Below are 26,624 nucleotides of genomic sequence, written 5' to 3'. Positions count from 1 at the left end.
TCATTGTCATTTTGAGTTAGTAATATTAATCAACTTAATATTATTCTTAGACGTATACTAGTTAATATTTACTATTTTTAAAAATATTATTTAATAACAATACTACTAATATTTTTAACTACACGTGTTATATTGAACATATGTTAACCATAAAGTTATTATTTTTTTTAACTACACATTTTAAACTACACATATTAAAAATATTATTTAATAAAAATACTACTATTATGTTTTTGTTACATATATAGTAATAAAAATAAGAAATAAGAAATATTACTATTATGTTTGGAAATATACAAACACATACATATTATGTTTTTATAACATATATACAAATTCAATTTTAAATCTATTATTTATGAACAAAATAAAAAATAAAAATAAAAACTGTTTTTATTAAATATATCATATACATATATATATATATATATATATATATATATATATATATATATATATATATATATATATATATATATATATATATATATATATATATATATATATATATATATATATATATATATATATATATATATATATATATATATATATATATATATATATAAATCCTTTTTAAAATATATAAATATGATATATATATATATATTCTGTTTTTTTTAATATAGTATAATATTACTTATTATAATAAATAATATATATAATAAAAATTAAAAATGAAAACTTTATAATATATATATAACTATTATATTAGTTTTGAATATATTAAATTTGTTTAAGTTATAATAATCTACTTTTTAAAGTCAGAACTTTATAATATATATATCTATATTATATTCTTAAAAATGAAAACTTTATAATATATATAACTATTATATTCGTTTTAAAATTATATTAATATTTATAATAATCTATTTTATATATTGTAAAATATTAAACAAAAAATTTGTTTTAATAATATTAATATATAATAATTTTAATAATAGTTTTAATATATCAGTTTTTTTCTAATAGTTTTAAAAATATTAATAAAAAATATATTTAATTTTTTGTTTTTATTTTATTTACTATATTCTGTTTTATTTTTTAAGTTTTTATAAATAATTATTTAATTTATAATTTCGTTTTAATTTATAAAATAACCTAATTAAAAATAACCTAATAATTCTATTAATCTATACAAAAAACAAAAATCTATTAAAAATATCCTAATAAATCTATTAAAAAAATCACATTATAATCTATACAATAAAACTTATCTCTTTAAAATCTATACAAAAATAACCTAATAAATCTATTAAAAATATACTACATTAGAAAAAAAAATAACTTACCTCTTCTTCAATCTACTCCTCCTTCTTCAATCTACTCCACCTTCTTCAATCTACTAAATCTATACAAAAAAAATCAAAAATTAAAAACAGAATGTAGAATGAAATTATAAGAAAATACTGATGTAACCTTAATTACCTTTGATATAAGAAAAATATTTCGATTGAATTGGTATTGCAATTGGATTTTGGGAGAGAAGGTTTGGATTTTTGGTTTTGGGAGGGAAGGTTCTGGTTTTGCAGAATTGAAACGAAAATGAATTGTTTTGTTGTTCTGATGAATGGTGGTGGAGTGAGGTGAATTGCTTACATAAATACACAATGTAGCGACGTGAACATCACATCGCTATTTGCCACGTGAGAAACACGTTGCAACCTGAAAACGGTAACATTTAATTAATGTCTCTGCCATAAATGCTGTCACCTAGTCATTTCAGTGTAACATTGTGTTTTCCTTTTAAATGTTGTGACATGTTTGTAACGTCACAACTAAATTTTTTAAAATTTGAATCTTCCCCCCATGTGAACGTTATAGCTTTTTATATTTTAATTTATAAATTTAATGTAGCGACGTTGTATCCCACGTCGCAACTTTTTTCATGTAACCCAATATCTGACTTCTGATTACTTTATGGCTATAAAGTTATTTAAAATTTAAAAACAGGTTACGAAGTGTTTTTCACGTCGCTACAGGAAATAATGAGCCACGTGTTTTCCACGTCGCTAAAATATGTCGCTGGGGAGAGGATTTCTTGCAGTGAAATCATCCAATTGAAAATAAAGAATTGATAATTAAAGAATTGTCAATATCAATTTCAGATTGAGAAATAATTGCAGATAATTCGCCGGTAAGAATTTATCCCAAACAAAATTCAATTTCGAACACACCCGGAATCGTTTTTTCTACTAGCGTGATTGGAATTGTTCTTTTTTCCACATCAATTTTAGAGAAATAAATAATATATCCCAAATTGTAAAAAAAAAAAAAAGAAGACAACAACAGAAGGTGAGCGATAAAATAAGAACTAGGGATGAAGATGAAGTAATGGGAAGGAAGGAGATAAAAGTCTTTTCAAAATATATCAATAAGAAAAAATTAAAAAAATATTAATAATCATTATTAAAAATAAAATATAAATTGTTAATGTTATGCCACATCACTCGGGTAATTTACCCATCCTTTTTCCAATTATATGATTACATTTGCATTAAAGATACATAAAAAAGAATCCTTATTTGTTACGTTAATTTTAAAAAAATATTTATTATTTGAATAGTTATAATACAAAAATAGTTATTCAATTATCATTAAAACTGTTTTGGAAAATTAAATAATCAAATAATTTTTTTTCATTTTCTCATTTCCAAAACAGTTTTGAAAAGTTATATTACCAAACAATTTTTTTATTTGCTCTCTTCTTAAAAACACTTTTCTAAAACAATTTAATAAATATATTCTAAAAATTAAAAAGCAAAACTTATTCAAATAAGCCCTAAGTTATTCCGATTTATTTTTCTCTGGACGAAAGTGTATTTAATATTTTTCACAAGTTAAATTGAATTTTACAATTTTTTTTGAACTAAAATGAAACTTAACTCTTTATTTTATTTGTAAATATAACAATTATTGTTTGATATAGAGAGTAGTACTACTTCCGTTCTATATTATAATCACATTTTGATATTTTTAATTAATTGAATAATTAATATACCTATCAATATATATATATATATATATATATATATATATATATATATAAATCAAATTAATTAATTTTTTAATAATACTAAAAAGGCAAAACTTGTTTATAATATAAGAAATATATTTTTAATATTTTATAAATAAAAATAAATGTTTACCAAATAATTAAATATTAAAAAAGAGGAGGGATATATTTACTCCAAGAGTAAGTTATTGTAACTTACTCCACATCTTGACCATTTATTATTTTCAATCTATTGGTTAAAATAATAAGTAATTAAATGTGGAGAGAGAAAACCATTACTTATTATATTTAGCCAATAGATAAATATAATAATGGTTTTCTCTCTCCACATTTAATTACTTATTATTTTAACCAATAGATTGAAAAGAGTTAATGGTCAAAATGTGGAGTAAGTTACAATAACTTACTATTGTAATAAATATATCCCTCATTAAAAAAACATACATCATCCATTCTTTATTAGAAGAAAATTCTATTAAATAATCAATGTATTTAAACAATTATTAAAATATCTCTATAATTAGTATAATTATTAGAATATCTCTATAATCAATATAATCATAATTGTGTATTATTAGCTTCCATAATATACAAGTGTGTCAATGTAATATAGAAGCTAATAATATACCATTATGATTATATTGATTATAAAGATATTCTAATAATTATATTAATTATAGAGATATTTTAATAATACCGATATATCAATTATTCAATAAATTAAAAAATAATTTTTTCTTATAAATAGAAACACATGGAGTAGCTTACATAACAAAAATCTTATACCTTTGCCATTCTATGCATTGTCGTAGTATTGGCATCGGGTGTCACTAGTTCTACCATCTTTCCAAATAATTTTACAGGTCCTCCTGAGGAATGTAAAGATTATCGTTGTTGGAAGGCATCAGGGAATAGGGATAGGGTTTCAGTGTAATCTCCGAGCATGTTCAACGGCTTGTGCGAGATATCTAGGTCCCCTACACGGAGATTGTCAAAATAATAACTGTTGCTGCATTAAATAGTTCCATGTTTTATAATTCTACTTTCTTGAGTGTTTGTATAAGTGTAAATACAAACACCACAATTATTATAATTTCAAGAAAAAATTAAATAACCATATTTAAAAAAATATACAAACATAAACACTTTGATAAATTTTCTAAAAAAACGGGTTTTTTTTGCATTTTTTTAAACCTGCATAGTAAAAAAAAAATTCGCAATTTTGAGAACAAAACATTGAATCATTTAATTATAGCTTGCTATAATCATTAACAAAAAATATTTTTTGCTATAATCATTACATTTGAAATCAACATTACTTGTCTAAGTATTAACAATTTAGACTCTTCAATTTTTAGGGCCCTTTGCACAACACAATTTTTATCATTACTTGTCTTTAAGACTTTTCAATTTTTAGGGCCCTTTGCACAACACAATTTTTATCATTACATGAGTTAACCTGGTTTCTGTAAAAAAAAAAGACTCTTCAATTTTTAGGGCCCTTTGCCCAACATAATTTTTATCATTACTTGTCTTTAAGACTCTTCAATTTTTAGGGCCCTTTGCACAACACAATTTTTATCATTACTTGTCTTTAAGACTCTTTAATTTTTAGGGCCCTTTGCACAACACAATTTTTATTATTACTTGTCTTTAAGACTCTTCAATTTTTATTATTCGAATTTTAAACTTTTTTTTCGTTTGTAATACATTATTCATCTTAAGATTTGAATTACCCGTGCGGACGCACGGGTCTTCTACTAGTTCACAATTTAAAAATCCCGGACCACCTGAAGCCGCGACTTTACACATAACAAATAGATGATTGGTCAACTAAAACTGATTTTGACATAAAATACACGAAGTATCACCCTGATCCATTACCCAAGAAAAAAACTCAAATTTTCGCATGATTTTTCTTATTTCAGAAAAAAAATTATTTTTGAAAAAATTGGTTTTTTTAGTTCTAAAAGAGTAAATCTCAATTCATCTCTTGAATCTCTTAATTATCTGGCGAAATTTTAATTATGCCCCCTTCTTTGATGAATGCACATCCGGAAACACATTTTTCAAAAAATTTATTTATTTTCGTAAGTGCATCTACGGAACGTGTTAAAATAGAGTGTTTCGTAGATGCACATACGGAACCGTCTGCTATATTTTCAAATGACATACATTTCATTCCAAAACTCAATTTTTATAACAACAATGAAAAACCCAATTACAATAAATTAAAGTAATGCAATTTAAAGACAATAGTAAATAGTACACCAAAAAAATACATCGTATAAATAGTCGGCCAAAAATGTCGAATACATATATCAAAGTAACGTACATAAATGAAATCAAAATACATATATCAAATAAATCATAGGCATCACTACTCTGTGTGTCGGACATCATCATGCACCTCTCCTCTACCTCTGGCTCTGACTCCGCCTCTGCGTCCACCATGCAATCCGTCGAATGCCACATCTGTCCTATCACGGTTTCTATGGTAAAAAATGCCTCCTCTGCCACTCTAAGGATACCCTCAACTAAACGTCTTCCATTAGACCCCTCAGGGAATAAACCATCGGCAATGCATGTCCGCGCCATGTCAACTATCTCACGACACCGAGGAAGAACATCCTGAGTATGGTCCATCTGAGCCTGAGGAGTCCGCAAAATCTCCTCGTGGGCTGGTCAAGGCGGTGATCCAAGTGCGGTGGGAAGCATGTATGGGATGACACTCTGTAGTACCAGGTGGGATACCCGTCGATGCAGTTTCAGTCCCTCTCGGATATGGTCGCCCGAGCCTCGACAGGAACCATGTTGTGCTCTACGTCTGCAAAGACCTCATCTAATTGTCGACGGGGTCATGGCTATAGGAGCGGAGTCTGAAAGGTGGCGAGGTATTGTCTTCTGGTAGCCGAACTGCTGCATGACGCGCTCCGGAAGATAACAAACAACGATGGTCGAACTGGCAGCCAACCATCAAGAATATAGTACGATATCATCAAACGGAACTGTCTCATGGTGATCAGCGTAGTAGTCGTAGTGGACGTTTTCTCCTCATCAACCATGCGGTCAAGATATTGCCTATAAGGATCCGACACCTGATTCTCTATGAGGGGGCGAAGGCTCTGGTCCGCGACATGGCCTCTGTGTAACCCGACACCTCTCCCCAGCCAATAATGTCAGGGAAGTGTTGTAGTATCATATCTTGGAAAAAACACGGTGATCAAACATACTATGACAAATATATAATAAATTTAGAAATTTTAGAAGGATATAAGATTGTTACCACTAAGAGGGTACAACTGCCAGCCACATACATTGCCTTCCACGGGCATCCCTCTCCAAGTTAGTGGTAGGTGTACGTCAGTGTAACTGCTACCCAGTTATATTCATGGACACGTGCGACATCTGATAAGTACGTTAGGTAAACAATGTTTGTGTACGTCGAGCTCGTGTCCACAAAGAGCTGAGTGTCTATCAAATATAGGAAGTAACATCTCAGCACCCACTCTCTGTGTATATCTGCCCCTGCCTTGTCATCAGCAGCCTCATGTGTCGCAAGAAGGTCTGCATCATGTATCAGATGCAAGGATGAAACCTCACGTGCGCCCCGCGGGTCCTCTCTACCTCCTCAAGCGGGTTAACAATATCATCCCCCTAGCTCCTCAATCAGCATCTCCATCGCTTCCTCCTTCGGCAACATATTATGACTAAGGAGGGTACCTTTATAGGTAGATGCAAGAGGCATGCAATATCGTCAAGAGTAATGGTAATCTCACCGTGAGGAAGATGAAAGGACAAAGTCTCTGGATGCCACATCTCTGCAAATGCCATCAGCATCCCATTGTGGATCGTTTGGAAGTCGACCTGACAGAGGTCCCTCAGCTCAGAAGTTGCGAGTGCATCAAGGAACCACGACTCGTTAGGATGCGCGAGAGCGGAAATCTCCTAGTCATGGTTGTAGAACCTCTGGGGATCCCTCTCCTAAATTTTCCAAAAAAAAAGACGGTTACCTTCAAGAAAATTCATAAACTGAATAAAATAAGTAATAAGTAATAACTAAAGAAAATTTACCTCCCTATCACAGATACGCCTGGCTAAATGATCTGCATACCTTGTCAACAGGGATGCATCTACAAGAACCCCCAGGTACAAGACAGGCTCCGGCACCGGATCATCCTCGTGCAGCTCAGGAGGTGGCATCGAAGATCCTGCCTTGCCGTCACTGGAACTGGCACAGAAGTAGAAGAGTTGCCTCGTCGACATCTTTGGGAGGATGGCATCTGTGAGGAACCCTCAGCATCATCCTGAGGCCTCCGTGATGAAGTAGTAGATGGAGAAGGCTCTCAGCTTAAACGGATGGTGAAGGCCCCTTGACTGGAACGAATGGAGAAGGCCTAGCTGGAACGGGTGTAGCAGGTACATCAGATGAAACAACAACTCTATCATTCACCTGTGATGCTACACGCATTCGTTAACGCCGCACAGATGCATGTTGTGCAGTCCTCCTATGTATAATACGGTCTGGATGGTCGACCATAATGTTTGTTCTGTGATACAAATAAAATTGAGTTAGATACTATGTAGTTATAACAAGAAAAGAATGAAAAAAATATATTTGTTCTTCCGTAGATGCGTCTACGAAAGTACCTTAAGTTTTAAATAATTGAGTTTCTTCCGTAGGTGCATCTACGAAATGACCCAACGTTCCAGTCTTTCGTAGATGCATCTACGGAAGATTCTGAAACCTCCAAAATGCAACAATGGCGTCTAGTCACTGTTGCAGAGGGTTAAAAACCCCATTTTGGTGGCTTGGTCGTCCGTTTTACACATTAAACACTACCTACATTGTCTCTAAACTATATTTATAAAACTACTCAATCATTTCTACACCTAAAAATTGAATTCAAACTCTATTACAAAAACTCTAAAATAACTCTAAAATTTGAATACTTACCCGATTAAATTGAGTTTAAAAGTTGTTGGAATGTGATGATAGTTGATGTTGACGTTATCAGCCGAACTCAAGATGAAGAAAATAAATTTTGTGAAGTTTGATATTTAAGGTTTGGAGGTTTGGAGAGTTTGTAAAAACTGAGAATTGGGGGAGAGGAAGCTTCTGTGTGTACATCTACGGAACAAAGCAACATTAAACAAAAAAGGGTGCTTCCGGAGGTACATCTACGGAAGCAGAGGGCATTTTAGGTAGGGGTGGAAAAATGGGTCGTGGTCTTCCAGGCTGGCCCGTCCACCCGCCAAAAATTGGCGGGTTGGGTTGGGATTTTGGGTCCGCCACCTATCAAAGCTTGCCCCGCCAAAATCTGCCGCTCACCAAAGCTCAACCCGCCAAAGTCCGCCGCCCGCCAAAATCCGACTTGCCTATTCGTTTAGCCCGTCTCGTATTAAGTTTGCATTTTTTAGTTATTTCTAGTAATTTTAATACTTGATGGTTTTAATTTATATATTTATTTGTAAATATATGTATTATTTTTTTAATTAAAATTTGTTTAAAAGATGCTTTTATAAAATTGTTTTAAAAAATAAGTGAAAAAGTTAATTTAAAAGTAAAAAAGCCTATTAATCTATTAAAAAAATAAAAAATAAGTATAAATAAAAAATAGGCGGGCAAGCACCCTGCCCGCCAACCCGTCATCTTGGCGGGGCGGGCATCATTTTTAAGCCCATTTCACTTGGCGAGCTTGTCTGCCCCGCTCGTTTGTTGTGGGCTTTAGACGGGGCAAACGGCCCGTTTTGCTACCCCTAATTTTAGGCAACTCGCACGGCGTATGAGAGATCCAAGGGGGTGGGGTAAGATATTTTCTTCTGAAAATACTTGATTTTTTCACAAAACCCAATTTACAATTTTTTGAAAAAAAATTGATTTTTATTCGTTTTTACGAAGAAAAAAACCCGATATTTTATATTTTCGAAAAAAATGATTTTTAGTTTTTCCTAAAAAAATCGATTTTTTCCGTTTTTTTTAAACAAACTTAATTTTTGGTTTTTCTAAAAAACTCGCTTTTTTTCATTTTTCCTTAAAAAACTCGAGTTTTCGTTTTCTTCGAAACAAAATCATTTTTTTTCCTTTTTCTGAAAAAGTTTTTTTTTCCTGAAAAAATCTCTTTGTTTTTTCAAAAATAAGTTTTTTGTATTTCTGAGAAACTCGATTTTTTGCTTATTCGAAAAAAATAAATTTTTTTATTTTTGAAAAAACATTATTAATTTTTTGAAAAATAATTTAACTGTCTTAAAGTATATGATAAAATTAATCCATAGGATCAGTAAATGTATTGAATGAATTTTGACTTAATGGATTCAATTTCACTCCTACAAAATAGTCTATAAAAATCTTTGTTGTCTATGCAAAATCCTAGATAAAATGGTATAGTTGAAAGTCTTAATGTGAAACACACTTTTAAATAAGTCTGGCCATGCAAACGAACCTATAATAGGACATAGGTGAGGATCAGGCCTTAAATTTTTTATCATAGTCTAGACTCAAGGCTTTTAAGTTTTAGTTTTGTCTGGCCTATTCTCACCCCTAATCTAAGCGATTGGATTGAAGATAGATGAGTTTGGGATAATTGACTTACAATTAATCATATTTCGGATGTAGATACAGTAATGCTTGCTAATTTGTTAATGATTATGCAGAATGTGAAGTCAGATCCTATTTTGAAGGAATCGTATGTTTGGCGAAGGCATAAAAGTTGTTATTTAAGGATGCAAGAGTCTATTAATTGCGGACTGGTGTTGAAGGCTGAAATGTCTTGTGTTCTGTCAAGTTTGTTGAAAACAAAGGTGCGTAATAAAGTTCGCATCTTTGGTTGGATATTGATCCTTAACAAAATACTAGGGATGATTAAACTGTTAGTTTGAGAATGGCTTATTAATTCAAATATATTTGACAGAGATCTTTCGTGGTTGGATTAGTGGGTAAATTTAGGGTCTTCTTTTGTTGAGTGATTCTTGTTAAACTGTTGGATTAAATGTTCATTGTGTTTCTTTTATCCAAATTTCAATTTTTTATAAATAAATTTAAAGATATATCACTAAACATATATTAAGAAAAACTAAAATTTCACATTGATTACGAATAAAGTTTTATTTGAAAAGACAACAAGGGTGTAAGCGGATCAGAAAAATTCAATTAAACCGACAACCTAAATCAAACTAAACAGAAATAAAACCAATTTTTATTGGTTTAGTTCTAAAACCGAACCAGACTAATAAAAACCGATATGGTTTGGTTTGGTTCTCGGTTTTAGTTTTTAGGAACCGCCAAACCGATGAACAGAACGAATGGAAATAATGACACTCTAATTATTTTATTTCACCCATAATTAAGCTCAAATTTTTTATCGGTCCAACCATTACCCATTTTTGTTTACATTTTCTTTCAGCATAACACGTAGCTAAAACCAAACTCTAAAATATAGAAAGTAGGAGCCATAAGTCACAAAAAATATGTTTTCACTAAACTGCTGCTCTGGCTGCCTGCAACCATTGTTTCTCTCACTACTATCATTTTGATATATGGTCGTCTTTTCGTGTTCATGTTCTCTTTGTTAATTTTCATTTTTTTTAACCTTTTTTGTTTCTTCTTCTTCAACAAAATTCCTTCTAGTCTTGTTATAAAATAGTTTTTATGCGTGTTTGAGGTATGAAACATAATAATTGATGTGTGTTTTGTTGTGTTCTATTTTTTAAGCTTTGAAATCCCTTTCCAAAATTTTGATGTCAAGTGTTAACTTTTATATTTGATTGTCAACTTATTTCATGATACAATAGAAATCATGTCACTATTTCGTATGGATTAAGGGCAACTTCTAATTTGTTTGAAAAAATAGAGCATGCAATAATGACATGAAATGTATTAATTTAAAAAATAATAGCACAAAATTGACAAAAAAAACACGGTAGTGGAGAATATAGTAATGAATATAATGTTTTAAAAAATAAACATGGTAAACCGATCCTCCAAACCAAACCGAACCAAACCAGTTAGTTTGGTTTGGTTCCATTTTAAAAAAAAGTTGAAAACCAAACCAACCCGATTGAAATATCATTGGTTCAGACCTTTTTTTGACCAAAAATCGGTCCAAACCATTCCAATTACACCCCCCTATCAGATGGTCCGTAGCATGGCCCATAAATACAGGTGTCAATTTAAAGGGCTAGGGTCTAATATTTAAAGCCCTAAAAATATAAAGGGCTTAAATTTTTAAAAAGTAATGAATATAATGTTTTAAAAAATAAACATGGTAAACCGATCCTCCAAACCAAACCGAACCAAACCAGTTAGTTTGGTTTGGTTCCATTTTAAAAAAAGTTGAAAACCGAACCAAACCAACCCGATTGAAATATCATTGGTTCAGACCTTTTTTTGACCAAAAACCGGTCCAAACCATTCCAATTACACCCCCCTATCAGATGGTCCGTAGCATGGCCCATAAATACAGGTGTCAATTTAAAGGGCTAGGGTCTAATATTTAAAGCCCTAAAAATATAAAGGGCTTAAATTTTTAAAAGTAAATGAGCCCAAAAATAAATAGGTCCTAAAAAATAAAGGCCCCTTTGAAGTAAGGCCTCAAGGCCCAAACTTTTTCACAAAATATTTTTGATAAAAAATTAACTTTTTAATTTTTCACTAAAAAAATGATTTTTTTAATTTTATTTTTAATAAACAAAATTAATTATTTTATTTTCACAAAATTCAACCTTTTTATATTTTTGAAAAAAAACGTTTTTTAATCGGAAAATCGACTTCTTGTATTTTCGACAAAAAAATCAAATTTATTTATGGAAAAGTCAATTTTTTATATTTTCGACAAAAATTGGTTTTTTTTTCGAAAAAGTCAACTTTTTATATTTTTGATAAAAAATTGATTTTTTCGAAAAAAGGCAACTTTTTATATTTTCGATTAAAAATTTTTTTCTTAAGAAAAGTCGAGTCTTTACAGTTTCGAAAAAATCGATATTTTCCATAAAGTCAACTTTTTACTTTTTTGAAAAAAATCGATTTTTCGATTAAAAAATCTTTTTCGAAAAATCATCTTTTTGTATTTTCGAAAAAAATCAATTTTTTTCCGGAAAAAGTCGACTTTTTTATTTTCAAAAATAAAACGGTTATTTTTTTCGAAAAGTCAATTTTTATATTTTCGACAAAAAGACTTTTTTTTTCCCGAAAATATCTGTTTCAAACTATTTAGTTTCAAGCAAATTATAATTTGAGGCCCTTACTTAGCCATAAAAAACAAAAATATAAAGGGGCTTTGAAATATGGGGCCAAAAAATTATTTATTTAGTAAATGGCCTAAAAAAGAGGGGCCTTATAGGGGCCTAATTGTTAGGGCTTTACAATTTTGGGCTTTTTTGACCCCTCTAGGTGCGATGTTGTTTAGGTTGTTTGCAACTTTGGATGTTCATGAGGAAAGAACGATTGAGGAATTGTCGATAGTTGGCGCATTTGCATAAGTGTTTCCTGAAGATGTAAGTGATTTACCGCCGGAAAGAAAAGTTGAGTTTTCGATCGATTTAGTTCCTGGAACTAGTCCTGTATCGATGGCTCCATATAGGATGCCTGCTTCTGATGTTGAAAGAGTTGAAGAGTCAACTTGAAGATTTGTTTGAGGAGAGGTTGATTCGTTCGAGTGTGTCGTTGTGAGGTGCATCTGTTTTTGTTGGTTAAGAAGAAGGAAGGTTTTGCAAGGCTTTGTGTTGAAGCAAAAAGGACAAGTTGTAGCTTATGCTTCAAGGCAACTTAAGATTCATTAGAGGAATTATCTGATGCAAGATTTTGAGTTGGCCGTCGTTGTTTTTGTTTTAAAACTTTGAAGGCACTGCTTATTTGGATCGAGATTCGATGTGTATAGTTACTACAGGAGTTTGAAGTATTTGCTTGGTCAGAAAGAGTTGAATATGAGACAGAGAAGATGGTTGGAATTCTTGAAGGACTAGGATTTTAGTTTGAATTACCATCCGATAGAAGCGAACGTTGTAGCCAATGCATTGAGTAGGAAATAATTGCATATGTCTATGTTGATGATTCAAGAATTGGAATTGTTGGAATAATTTCGAGATTTGAGTTTGGTATGTTGAAGCTTACTTGTGGTATTCTTTATGAGATTAGAGAAGGTCAGAAATCAGATTTGAAATTGGTTGACAAGATGACATTGATTGATCGAGGATAAGGTGATAATTTTCGGATTGATGAGAACGGTGTCATGAGATGTCGTGATTGAATTTGTACTCCTGATGTTTCGGATTTGAAAAAGAGAATTTTTATGAAGGGCATCGAAGTGGTTGAGTAATTATCCTGGTTCTACTAAGATGTATCAAGACTTGATAAAGTTATTTTGGTGGCGAGGTATGAAGAAGGATATTGCGGAATTTGTGTATTCGTGTTTTACTTGTCAGAAGTCAAAGATTGAACATCAGAAACTGTCTGGTTTGATGCAACCGTTGTCCATTCCTGAGTGGAAGTGGGATAGCATTTCTATGGAATTTGTTTTGGTTTTGTCGAGGACATCGAGTAATTGTGAGGCAATTTCGGATTGACGAACTTTGCTCACTCTATTCCGATAAGCATGGATTATCCGATGAGAAATGCTAGCAACACTCTCTTTTGAACACTCTCTCAAACACTCACTTTCTTATTGGTTGAAACATGTGTGGGTCCTACTATTTTATGTGAGACCTATTTTCAAAATGAGGGGCCCACACATGTTTCAACCAATAAGAAAGTGAGTGCTTGAGAGAGTGTTCAAAAGAGAGTGTTGCTAGCACTCCTCTTATCCGATGGAGAGACTTGCAATGTTGTATTTTGAAAAGATTGTGAGTTGGCATGGTATTTCGTCGAGTGTTGTTTCTGATAGAGATCCAAAGTTTACTTCTAGATTTTGGAAAGTTTTGCAGAGTGCTTTGATTATTAAGTTGTGTTTGAGTTCTGTTTATCATCCGCAAGCTGATGGTCAAACGGAGAAGACGATTCAGTAGCTTGAGGATCTTTTGAGAGCTTGTATTTTGAAGCTTTGTATGGTCGAAGGTGTGGAACGCCTTTGTGTTCGTGTGAGTCTGGAGAGAGTAAGTGTAGTTTTGGCGATGAGATGGTTGTGTCGATTGTATTTTCAAGGACGAAAATATTCTAAGTGGGAGAGAGTTGTAACATCCTGATTTTAATTAATATTTTTATTAATTATATTAGTAATTATATTATTTGGTGTTTTTAATAATTAATTATTTATTTAGTTATTATGTGATATAATAATTATTTAAGTACTTAATTATGTGAGTGTTTGTGTTGTTTGACTTAATTTAGTTATTAGAGATATATAACTAAATGGGCCTAAGTGATAGAAACATAATGGATGGATTAGTGGGTTAAGCCCAATTGACATAAGTGATATAGTAAGAGAAGGTTAGGATTTTAGAGGTTACTATCACTACAAAAAAAAGGTCTCCTGCCACGGCCAAGAAACCGAGGCTATATGTAAAATAACCGTGGCGTAACGCCGAGGCCACGGTTTGGCCACGAAAATCCAACTGTGGGATATGCGGGCGTGGCCTAAAGTATAGTCCACGGTTTTTTGGTATATACCACGTTTTTTTGACATCTGTGGCTTTTATAGGCCACGGTTTTGGTAGTTTGATTAAGGCCACGGTTTATATTTGCCATGATTACAGAATTGTGGCCATATGGTAAAACCACAGTTTCAATTTAACGTTTAGCATACAGTTTTGGTTCAAGGTATAGCCACGGTTTGGTTATGACCGCAGATTTAAAACCGTGGTTATATTTTATGCATTCTAAACCATTAATCTTGCCACGGTTTATTTATGTATCATATATATATATATATATATATATATATATATATATATATATATATATATATATATATATATATATATATATATATATATATATATATATTTGAAGAAAGCTAAAGTTCTCTATATAAGAATCATTCCCTGTGTCAAAATTATATTAAATCATCAAATTAAGATGCTTTGCAATATTCTTTCATAAATTTCCTGCAACCACCCTTTCAATTCAAACCATTCCTAAACCATAACACATTAGTGTCTTATCTATATACATTACATGCATATCAGAAGTCAATATTCAATTTCAAGAAAACTGAAATTGTCAAGAACAGTGACAGAATGATGCTATAGTCCTTATGTTGGTTGCCGACTCAGATGCAAAAGCGACAAGGTCTGAATGATGCTATAGCAGAGTAGTCGCCTGAAAATCCTTTGGCAGACTTGGCTTGAATGAGGTATTATAGAAATTGAGGTCTGAATGATGCAAACATAAGATAAGATTAGTCGTATAGAAATTGAGGTATTATACATAAACATTATCACTATGCATCATCATCATTAACCAATCAATCTACGGGTACAATAGAATGAAAACACAATTTTGAAACAACCTGAATCTGTGAATGTTTTGTTGACAATATGTGTTTTATAATCCATTTGAATATGACCTAGCTGAACTCAGTAAAATTTAACAGAGAAAATAAAAAAAACTATTCATAGTTACTTACAATGACAAGGACTCTAGTTCACTTCCAGTGACATACCACGTTGGTATAAGTTTGTATAAGTTTGTATAAACTAAGAAGTTTTAATACCATTGGTGTCTTCTCTTCTCTAGGTACCAATGGATCATATTCCGTGTCAATTAGAACTGCATAATTCAGGAAATAAAGTTACCAAATATTGATCCAGATTCATTGGAAAACACTAATACAATACACCTAATGAATCCAACACAAAGTTGAAATAAGTAAAATTTTCTTACGTTCGCCACGAGAATTAACAAAATTTGTTTGCGCTTGAGCCATTTATTTCTGCAATTAACAAAATCGAAGAAAAAACCACTGAGTATACATAATCAACATTTTGGTATAAGTATTCTTTCCATAAAATAGAAAGAAACTTTTACTTTGAGAAGAGTTTCTTCTTTGCACATCTCAGTTCCTTTAAAGAAAGACCTTAAAGAAGTTCCTATCAGAAAAAACAGTCAATATTTCAATTTTTTGAACTTAAACTAAAAAGTGATTAAATGAAAGCAAGAAAAAGTAAGAAAACCTACCTATGAAGAGAATAATGATAAGGACAGTGATGAGCCAGTAAGGAAAAACAACACTAAGAGCAACACCAACAATGATACCAAACATAAGCATAGGTTGAAAAAGAAGAGCTAAATCATAATCCAATATCGGAACATCTTTCGTCGGCACTAGTGGAAAAAACGCTTGTTAAGTAGGTTAAAAACAACTTATTAAGTCGGTTCCGAGCCTGACCTAAGAATTGCCGACACAAGAAGTTAAGGTATGACTCATTCAACTCAGGCTAAGAAACTACCAATCAAGAACCGTCTCACACATTACAACCAATTATACAAAACATGACAGATTATCGCATTCATAAACACAAGTAACTCTATTCCAGCACATTCAACTCGGGCTACTGCTTAAAAAATAACAAAGACAAAAAGTACAACATATAAAATAAATCTAGCTTCTCTAACCGTGGAAAGAGAGTGTGTTTAAATGATATTTGAATAAAAAGTTTTTACAATCTATAGTTGAAATTGATTAATGAGATTCGTTTTGAGAACTTACTGACGCGATGATATGTTCTTGTTGACATGTTCTCTGGAAACCAAACCGCAAAATTTCCCAAGATATGTTCTTGCAATAATGAAAAAGTCTTCTCCATCCAATGCGAAAAATATGGTCCTAGAAAAGTAGGTATGAGTTCCCAACCATGAATACCTTCAAGTATTTTTGCATTTGCAGGAACTAATGCCAGCAAAAGTGATGATACTCCATTGATTATCCTAACAATATTGTTCAATGACTCACAAGTAACAACTTTCACTGACCTGTAACAAATTAAGCAAACTTTTGGCTAAATCTTTTATATTAGCAATTAATTAACACAAAAAAGAAAAACATGCTTAAACATTGGTGGATTGCATTGAAGTATAGCAGAACCAAAAGGGAAATTTAACTCCATTAAATAATTAAATGATGCCAATTAAGCATTCAATAAAATATAATATCCTCTACAATAAGAAGAATCTGACAACAATAAACTTGTTCAAATACCATTATTAACCTATCATGTTGAAATGTTGAATGGTATCTCCATGACCGAGTTGCACCTTATGACCAACAATCTCATAAATTAAAAAAAACAACAAAAAAACATAAATAATTAATAAATAATTTCTAAAAGATATTAGAACTTCATATTCATATCTCATATGTTTTCCCATGTATAGAAACATCCTTCAACGTCCAATACAAGCATTGACAAGATAACGGATCTATGAAACCGCATAATTTGAACACAGCATAGATTATATAAATTTTAAACAGAAATCAGAACAAAAAGTACAAAAACTTAGAAAAACATTGAGGGGAAAGTTGTCTCGATCAGAAGCTACGCAACTAATATTAATACCGACAAGACCTTAGTGAAGGGAAACGTTATCCCAACGCGTGATACAAGATAACAAGAGTTGTCAACCATTAAAAACCTCTTTCCCATCCTTGAACTTCTTCTAAGCTTCAAATGCAGATATTTCCCGCTCACTTCAGACTCTCTCTAATATTGGGGTAAAATAGGAGATTAGGGTTTTGAAATCATTTTTGGTATTTTCACATTTAGAAGAAATTAAAGGTTAAGGACTCACCAGAATTTAATAACCAGTTGTTGTTAGGAGAGGAGAAGCGTGAATCTGGACAATCAAAGAACAAAGATCGGAACGACCGCTGTCTCGTTCGATTGTTAACGGATGTTGCAAAAAGAGAGAACAATGGATGTTGTTTTGTTTCAGCAATCCATATATGTGAGAAAAGAGAATGACATATGGAAAATAGTGGTGGAGAAACGATGGTGTGGTGTTTCACCGGATTGCAATTTGAATGAAGGGTTGAAGACATTTTTGCAATTTAAAAATGGACAATGATATGGTTTGAATTCTTACATTTGGAAAGAGCTGCAGCAGACTTTGTATCGAAACCGATAATAAGAGTAAGCATAGGAACAAAAATGCCACCACCACCACCACCAACAGTTCCAAACGCAGATCTTAAAAAACCAATAATTGTCCGTCAAAGCAAGTCTCCAACTAGCTTTCAGTTCCTGAAAAACAAACACAAGAATCAGTTCGTGAAAGAAACAGTTTTCTGAAACTCAAATCGGTTGAATCGGTGTAAATTGGTGTTCGGTGTTCGTCGCTTGTTCATGATGCCAGCGTACGTCGTCATTTCACCGGCATGTGTAAACGCCGAGAGAAGATTGGAGGAGAAGGAGCGGCACCATGTGTTTGGGAAAGAGAAAGAAGAGAGAGCTTGATTGATTTTAGGGTTTGTGTATTTATCTTTTCAATTTTTCTTTTAATTTTTTAATCTAAAAAAATTATAAAAGAAAATAATTATGAGAGGGAAAACAAAAAAAAAAAAGGGAAATTTTGGAGGGATAAATTATTTTAGGGTTGGGCCACAGTTTGAAGTGAAAATTATAAGGCCGCGGTTTTCCTTTGCGACTAAAAATATCTAATTGGAAATAGTAGAAAATAAAGTGTGAAACAGTAGTAGAACAAAATGTAATTCAAAACAGTCCCGTTTGACCGAATAGCAGAATTAAGCGGTATAATTAGTTGTTCGGAATTTGATGAAAAATTACGTGGTAGCTAAGTTTAATTACTAGAATAACGTGGTGGTGTTATTTTGTTGAAATTGTGATATTTTACAAATCGACCGAAATTGTGTTTGATTTAAATATTCTTTATAAATAATTATAATAATTTAATAGAATTGTCAATAGAGTTGTTAATAGAGTTGTTAGAGTTGACAATAAATTGTCTGAGTTGTTGAGTTATTAAGAGTCATACTTTTAATTGTTTTGTGTTATTCTGACATGTTTAGAGTTGTCAGTGTATGATGTCGGTATTGTTTTTTGTTGAAACTTTAACAATTCATATCTTTTGAACCGTAACTCCGTTTGAGTCTCCGTTCGAAGCGTTAGAAAGCTAGCACGATATTCTTTTCAATAAAAAAAATGGTCTTGAGCAATAGAATGCTAAAAATTGGAAATGGAGAAGAAATAGAAGTGAATTAAATTAATATAGTGTGATTATTAATTGGTTAATTAAATTAATAGTTGAATTAATCTCGATAAGACTATTTAATTGGAATATACTTGGACTTGGATAAATTATTCGGTGTATCGGTAAATTATGGTATTTTGGGAATTTGTCCGTAATTGTGTTTTGGCTTGAATATGTTTATGTTGAGAATGAATATATGTATATGCCATGATGTTGTGCTAATATTGATTCTCTATGAGTAGTTGGATAGCATTAATTCTAATGATTAATTGCTTGATGTGGAAAGTGTCTGTTCATGTATAATTGGCAAAAATGATAATTAACATGAGATAGTATGGATACTAGTGTTAATTGGATTTTGTGAATCGTAATTGATTAATTGGCCTTTTATATGTGAATGATATGTATGTGTTGTGAATGTTGTGTACAATTGGTGGATAATTCATCGAGTTGAATTATTGTGATATGCGGAATGTTAAGATGGTAGAGATGATCTTAATTGCATATATAATTGGTTGGTAATTGTACATTCATTCATGGCATAGTCGGCTTTATTGTGGAAGCAGTGAAACTGTGGGTTCACATGGTATTAGACGGTGATCCTTGAATGGAAATAGACGTGGATTACGTTGATCCTTAATTGGAAACATGTGCAGTGGCTTTGATCTTGTCCGGATCGGAAGCGGCTTGGATTCTAGAGTGAATTCGGAAAGCGGTAAACTATATGTTACATTTGGTGGCTTCGATCTTGTCCGGATCTGAAGCGTGGCTAGATTCTATATGAATTGGAAGCGGTGGAACTTTGAGTCCACATTGGGTACCACATGCATTGAGTCACATGTTTTGCATTGAGTCACATTGAGGTTATGTGATGTTTGAGTATATGCATTTATGTGATTTTTATGTGTACATGAGATGTGATAATTGGATTTGGTGATGTTTGGACACATGACTTGGTAAAATATATGATTATGTGATAATTATAGTTATGTGTATTATTTGGGAATATAGTATTGGAATTTAATATTATACTCCTTGAGTTTTGATGTATGCTTGTAACATGTGAAATAAATGTTGGTTAGTATGATTTACATGGTTATATAAGTGTGATGAATTCCTATAATTGTTGATTGAATCATTGTATCTTATTATATTTTCTTCATAGTGATTCGTATTCTTACCCTTTTGTTTTAATGTTGCCCTCGTTTGGCGACATGCAGGTTCTGGCGATTAGTAGTTCGTACGAGATTTAGTCGGAGAGCTTCCGAGTTTGTTTGATGATTAAGTAGCGAGTCAATGCTCTGGTCATGTAACACTGGGTAGACTAGGCGTGTTGAACTCATGTTTCTATTTGGTTATATATCATGTTACAACTTGTGAACCTGTTTATCTGGCTACTTGTTGTTTGAGAGGCTTTAAGCCAAATATTCTGATTATGGTTTATTTTATATTGAGAGTGTTATTGAGTTATGATCATGGTATGGGACATGAATCATTTTATGAAATACATGAGTATTTTTAGTACTTTCCGTTGTGAATGCATATTCTATATGAATTGTAATTAAATGTTTAGGTGTTATTTGGAATGATCAGGTGTATTGTATATTGTGGATAAATGATGTCGTTTTTTTTAAAAGCTTTTAGTTTTTGAAAATGTCGATGTGACGCCCTTTTGAATTATATGCATGCTTATTCTCTGATTATATGCTTATTTCTTTTGGGGTATTAATGGGGTGTTACACGAGGGACCACCTTCCCATGACAACTACTGCTCGGATAACCTTGTTGGCCTTGTCTTCTGGCAGGTGCTATTTGGGCCTTTCGCCAAGTAGCCTCGGATTGGGCGTCAGACTGTGTTTTAGGCCGAGTGTCAGCCTAATCCCAAACACGAATACTTTGTTTAAAAACTAAAAGAAACTAATTAAAATAATGAAAATAACGAGCATTATAAATATAAAACTAAATTTAAGTAAAATTGAAGAAAATAATGAGGACTTTGTTTAAACTTTAAGAAAAAAACTAATTAAAAATTAAAAACTAAAATAGAACTGTTTATGGATAAAAAAATTAATTTTTTTGTGATGTTCTTAAACTAATTATAAATAATATTAAAATTCATTTTTAAGAGTAGACTCTTGTGTTATTTATTTATAAAGGAAATTGAAAAAAATTAAAGTTTGTTTATAAATAAGAATAAACTATTTTTAATAAAAATTATGCTATTTTACATTAAGATTTATGAGAAATTTTTAGATATATAAGGTTTTCTTAAAAAATATTAAAAAGAATCGTGTTTTTATTTTATTATCAACAGTGGAGGAAGTTATCTTCAGTAAGAATCATGCGAGTTTCTAATCGTTAGATTAAAATTAAAAAGTAGTGTAATTGTTGGTGTAACTTATATATATATATATATATATATATATATATATATATATATATATATATATATATATATATATATATATATATATTAGGGGTGTTCGCGGTATGGTTTGGTTCGGTTTTGGGCATAAAAGTCATCCTAACCACGAGATAAAAATGCATGCGGTTCGGTTTGGTTCGGTTGATTTTTAAAAAGTCATCCAAACCAAACCAAACCAAACCAATGCGGTTAGGATCGGTTCGGTTGACTGCGGTTTACACTATAAAATAAAAATATACTGAAATAAAAGGAAAAAGGAAAGTAATTCAATGTCAATATAATATATGATATTATACCATACAAAAGAAATTATATTACAAGAACAATAGAGAACTAAAAATACATTATAAATGAAATACATATATTAGACATGAGAGAATTATATATATATATATATATATATATATATATATATATATATATATATATATATATATATATATATATATATATATATATATATATATAAAATACAAAAACCAAGTGGATTATGCCAAAACTTAAGTTAATAAATTAATTATTAAAATTCAAAACGTTAGATGTGGCTATGTTCAATTGAATTTGGAAAGATAATAAATTAATTATAAAAATTTAAAACTTAAGTTAAATATGCGGTTTGGTTCGGTTCCGTTCGGTTTCGTGAAATAAAAACCGCAAACCAAACCAAACCGTGCGGTTCAGTCCAAAAACCATCCAAAATCATCCAAACCAAACGCGGTTTTTTGCGGTTTCGGTTTGGATTGGTTCGATTTGCGGTTTTGCTTTTGGATTGGTTCGGATACGATCACCCCTAATATATATATGGGGACGACTCAAGTGAGAACACTTGGTTATTATGAGAAATGAGAACAATGAATCACGACCATTAAATTTTGATTTGTTGATTTTAATGAATTGGATTGGTTTCTTTTTCTATGAACCTTAATATTTATTTTAAATCAACGTAGAAAGAGAAACCAAATCAGTTCATTAAAATCAACAAATCAAAATTTAAAGGTCGTGATTCATTATTCTCATTTCTCATAATAACCAAGTATTTTCATTTGAGTCGTCCCCAATAAATATATATATATATATATATATATATATATATATATATATATATATATATATATATATATATATGGACGTATCAAATGAGAACTTTGGTTATTATGAGAATTGAGAATTTTTAATAACAACCATACGATTTAAAATCAATGGTTAAGTCTACATTTATGTGATATGTATTTAAACCAGAATCTATGTATTAACATGATTCTTCCTAAAAAATAGTCTCTTCCAATTTTGGTTACAAATAACTTTAATTTTATCAAATCATAATACCTTCTTGTCATAAAATAAAATATATTTTTAAATTTTTTTCAAAACTCCAGTAATTCTTCATTTTAATAATAAAAGCAAGATTCTAAATATTTCTTAAGAAAATTACAAATCTTTAATAAAATAATAGTTTATTTTTATTTCCAAAGAAATTTTACTCTTATTTTTATTTTCTTTAAATTAAATTATATTCTATTCACTTAAACTAAATAATAAAATTAGTTAATTTCAAAATATAGTACAAAATAATATATAAACTATGTTAAAAAAATAAAAAATTAATAATGAGTACATAATAATCTTGTGGTGAATTAAAAAAATCAAAAAAAAAATTAAAAAAAAAATTAATTAAAAAGTCTTAAAAATGAGAGATTATTTATCTATTTTACTTTTTAATTTAATTAATTAATATAATTATTACTGTAAATTTTTTAATATTCTTTAAGTGAATAGAACAAAATTTTATTTTACTAAAAAAATAATAAAATTTGTTTAAAATTGAGAGTAAACACTTTGGTTATTAAAAAATACATTTGTCTTTATGAAATATTAAAATATTTAGAATCAGATGCATCATCCTTATCTGATAATAAAATATTTAGAATCACATTTTTTTAAATGAAGAATAACTCGAGATTTTAAAATTTGAAAGAAAAATATTTTTTATTTTAAGTAATCTATAAAAAATATGTTAAAATAAAAACATGTATATTTGAAAATAATTATTTTATAATATTTAACCTAACTAACTTATTAAGAACTTCTAGGACAAAAATATATATTATCTTTTAAATATGAATCTATATATTAGTAAGCTACCTTTCGTATATAAATCTGATTTGTGTCGTATAATTAATAAATTAAATGCAATGGAGTTATTAAATAATTAAAATGCTAAGCATAAATAAAATCAATACATATAAAAACAAAAGTCTAATGGGGGCCAGCGCCCCATCATCTAGTATGTGGATCCACCTGTGATAACATACATTCTTCAACTTCATTCCACGTACCTAAGAATTTTCCTGCAAACATATCCTAACTATTCCGGTTTATTTTTTGATTTTATTGAATTTGAAAGTTGATTAACTTAATTACAGATTTACCCCATTTAATACACTGTCACAGACTACAGACTGCTCCTTTCCTAGTCATTTGAGGAAATGGATAAGCTAATAATTTATTAAATTTAATGATATTATTAAATTTATATCAGATTATTCCTTATATATAAATAAAATCATAATTTATTAAATTTAATGATATTGATATGATTGTTATTTAATTTTGTATCAACACCTATAAATTCCGGTGCTTATTATTTTCTAAGGATCATTGTTTTTCGTTTTTCTTCAATGGCGGATATACTAAGCGCTCTCCCAGACGAAGTTGTATGTCACATTCTCTCCTTTCTCCAAACCAAAGACGCAGTTGCCACAAGCATTCTCTCAACGAGGTGGAAGCATCTCTGGCGTTCTGTTCCCGTTTTGAACTTCACCAACACTGTATTAACAGACCAAAACGCCAATTTTCGCGTTACCGATTTCATCTACTACGTTTTACTCTCACGAGTTTCCGCACTTCCCATTAAGGCTTTCAAAATCTCTCTTATATACCATTATAATGAAGATAACAATCTTGGCATTCACAGTTTTTACAAATGGATCAACTTTTTGGTAGAACGCGGTGTTGAGAATCTTGATCTCTTTCTAATGCTAAGCTCACCGGGCGTGCCTGATTTGCCTAATACCATTCTTACTTGCAAAACTCTTGTTTCTCTTCATCTTCTTTTTTTCAGTATAAACTTTACTTTTCCTTCTGTTGATCTTCCCTCGCTCAAAACTCTTAACTTACGATTTATATTTTTCCCAAGAAATGATGGTTTTATGATGTTTCTAGCTGGATGTCCCAATCTTGAGGATTTATTAGTATCTTATTTATTGGGGTTCAATTCTGAGGACTCTCTAAACAGTGAACAATGGAAAAGACTTACCTTAACTAACTTGACCCGAGCAAGTCTTGATTCGCCGAATTATCGCTTTCCATTGGAACCACTTCATAATGTTCATTCTCTTTCCATTTCAATGGCTAAGGTTTGATTATATCATCTTTGTTTAATTGTTTTTGCTTCAGGGAGTCTTACCATGATTTCTAACATTTTGCTTTCTACCTATTCTAGATGGATTCCTATAATAATCATGTACTTCCTACCTTTCATAATTTGACCTCCCTGGATCTTAACTCCTTCAATTACCGTTGGCGTTTCTTAATTCAACTTCTCAAACACTCTCCTAACCTTCAAACACTTAAACTTAACGAGGTTTGTTCCGGATCATATCTTAATTATCTTTTCATAGCACACCTTTATGCTTTATAATTTTATGTTATTTGCATTATTAACAGGCGGGCAAAGATAAGGACAGATGGACGAGAAAAGATGACAGAGAAAATTGGGTGGACCCTGATTTTGTTTCACAGTGCCTTTCGTTGCACCTTAAAACTTGCCATCTTTTGAGCTTCTTAGGCCTACAAGGTGAGCTTTTGCTAGCAAAGTATATTTTGAAGAATGCAGCAGTTTTACAAACAATGAAAATCTGGAATGGTGGACAGCCTGAAATAGAAAGACTATTACAATCATGCCCAAGGGCTTCATCAACGTGTAAACTAACAGTTTATCATGTTCCATGTAAATTGTAGTTAGTTACTCTATTATTCCATGCAAGTTGCATTTACTCTATTCTTCCTGTCATTTCGCAAGCTTTTACCATGCAACTGTTAGATTAGGTGGGTTGAACTAGAACTTTGTTGTCTTGTGTTTTGGAGTTTTGTTTGATTTTGTTAGTGTTCTTGGGTTGTTTCTGCATTTTCTACTGTTATGGAGTATCTTTGGTTTGTTTGCGCATCTATATGGTTTGTGTGCCTCAAATATTTATTTAGAATATATATTTTTTAAGTACCATTAACCTTGTCATTTAGAATATATATTTGGGTTGTTTGCTCATTTTCTACTGTTATGTGAGTTTATTATATTTGATAGTACAAAGGCACTACAATACAATGGAAAATAACAGAATGCAAGAGGTAACCTAGAGTTAAATACTCCTATCTCAGAGCAAATCTCCAAACCAGAGAGAAACCGCTGCTAACCAAACTCTCCAACTAACTTTGTTGAAACCGCTCCAACAAAGGACAAACTATTGCAAACCCAGAAAACTGTTGCTGGATTAACGGCAAACTGTCACTACAATACAATCTCCAAAATAAGTCCTTTGTTGCCTCATAATTTTTTTCCCCAGGATCCAACTGTTGGTAACTTGCCAGGCAAACTTCAAGTAGTAAGAGGTCCACATAATTTCATTCTCATCGCAATTGCGCGGAAGCTTGTTTTGAATTTCTTTCAAGTTAAGAGAGACCACTGCTTTTGCATTATATTTTTGTATTATATTTTTGTTATCATGGTTATATGTTTCATGAAATAGTGTATGAGGGAATTGTATATCTAAGACTTGCACTAGCCAGTCGCTTGATTAGCAACTTTGAATTGAAAGAAAATCCGACAAAAACTGACCATTAAAGCTTCTGATTATGCCTACTGCTAGCTACTGTTGTTACAATCATTTTCTAGTTCGTTTTGCAATTCATACCTTCTTTGCGGATCCAACGAAGTCAGAGTGTGCAACTGTGCATTACCATCTCCTGTATAGATGTTGAGTTCTCCA

The 26,624-nt window shown here is 31.0% G+C and overlaps 2 protein-coding genes and 1 long non-coding RNA gene across 5 annotated transcripts; 2 read left to right on the top strand and 1 right to left on the bottom strand.

The window, feature by feature from the left end:
- Positions 1–15,018: 15,018 nt before the first annotated feature.
- On the bottom strand, positions 15,019–18,421 carry LOC131611454 (uncharacterized). Of its 3 annotated transcripts, XR_009286912.1 has the most exons (7): positions 18,308–18,421; positions 17,739–18,190; positions 17,149–17,650; positions 16,660–16,922; positions 15,978–16,039; positions 15,834–15,882; positions 15,019–15,322 (listed from the first exon to the last, which is right to left on the bottom strand). It is a non-coding gene; the product is annotated as an uncharacterized LOC131611454 (long non-coding RNA). The 3 variants fall into 3 exon arrangements; XR_009286910.1 differs by having other exon boundaries at positions 17,739–18,415; XR_009286911.1 differs by having other exon boundaries at positions 17,516–17,650; positions 17,739–18,415.
- A 5,839-nt stretch (positions 18,422–24,260) lies between these two features.
- LOC131613543 (F-box/LRR-repeat protein At4g14103-like) lies at positions 24,261–25,004 on the top strand. The gene has a single exon (XM_058885202.1). It carries the CDS (start codon positions 24,261–24,263, stop codon positions 25,002–25,004), a length of 744 nt encoding a protein of 247 aa, XP_058741185.1.
- Positions 25,005–25,083: 79 nt separating this feature from the next.
- Positions 25,084–25,749, top strand: LOC131609116 (F-box/FBD/LRR-repeat protein At3g26920-like). Its single transcript, XM_058880771.1, has 2 exons — positions 25,084–25,225; positions 25,309–25,749. The coding sequence occupies exons 1-2, from the start codon at positions 25,085–25,087 to the stop codon at positions 25,600–25,602; spliced, it is 435 nt and encodes a 144-aa protein (XP_058736754.1). The 5' UTR covers position 25,084; the 3' UTR covers positions 25,603–25,749.
- Positions 25,750–26,624: the final 875 nt, after the last annotated feature.

This window comes from Vicia villosa, linkage group LG6 (genome assembly GCF_029867415.1).
Source record: "Vicia villosa cultivar HV-30 ecotype Madison, WI linkage group LG6, Vvil1.0, whole genome shotgun sequence".
In the NCBI taxonomy this organism is placed as follows: Eukaryota; Viridiplantae; Streptophyta; class Magnoliopsida; order Fabales; family Fabaceae; genus Vicia; species Vicia villosa.
Note: the sequence above shows the minus strand (reverse complement) of the source record. Positions and strands in the feature narration are given on the sequence as shown.

Bases quoted from the DNA above. Each gene is read 5' to 3' on its own strand.
- LOC131613543 (XM_058885202.1), top strand. From the start codon at position 24,261: ATGGCGGATATACTAAGCGCTCTCCCAGACGAAGTTGTATGTCACATT.
- LOC131609116 (XM_058880771.1), top strand. From the start codon at position 25,085: ATGGATTCCTATAATAATCATGTACTTCCTACCTTTCATAATTTGACC. The intron at 25,226-25,308 runs GTTTGTTCCGGA...CATTATTAACAG, and splicing joins AAACACTTAAACTTAACGAG to GCGGGCAAAGATAAGGACAG.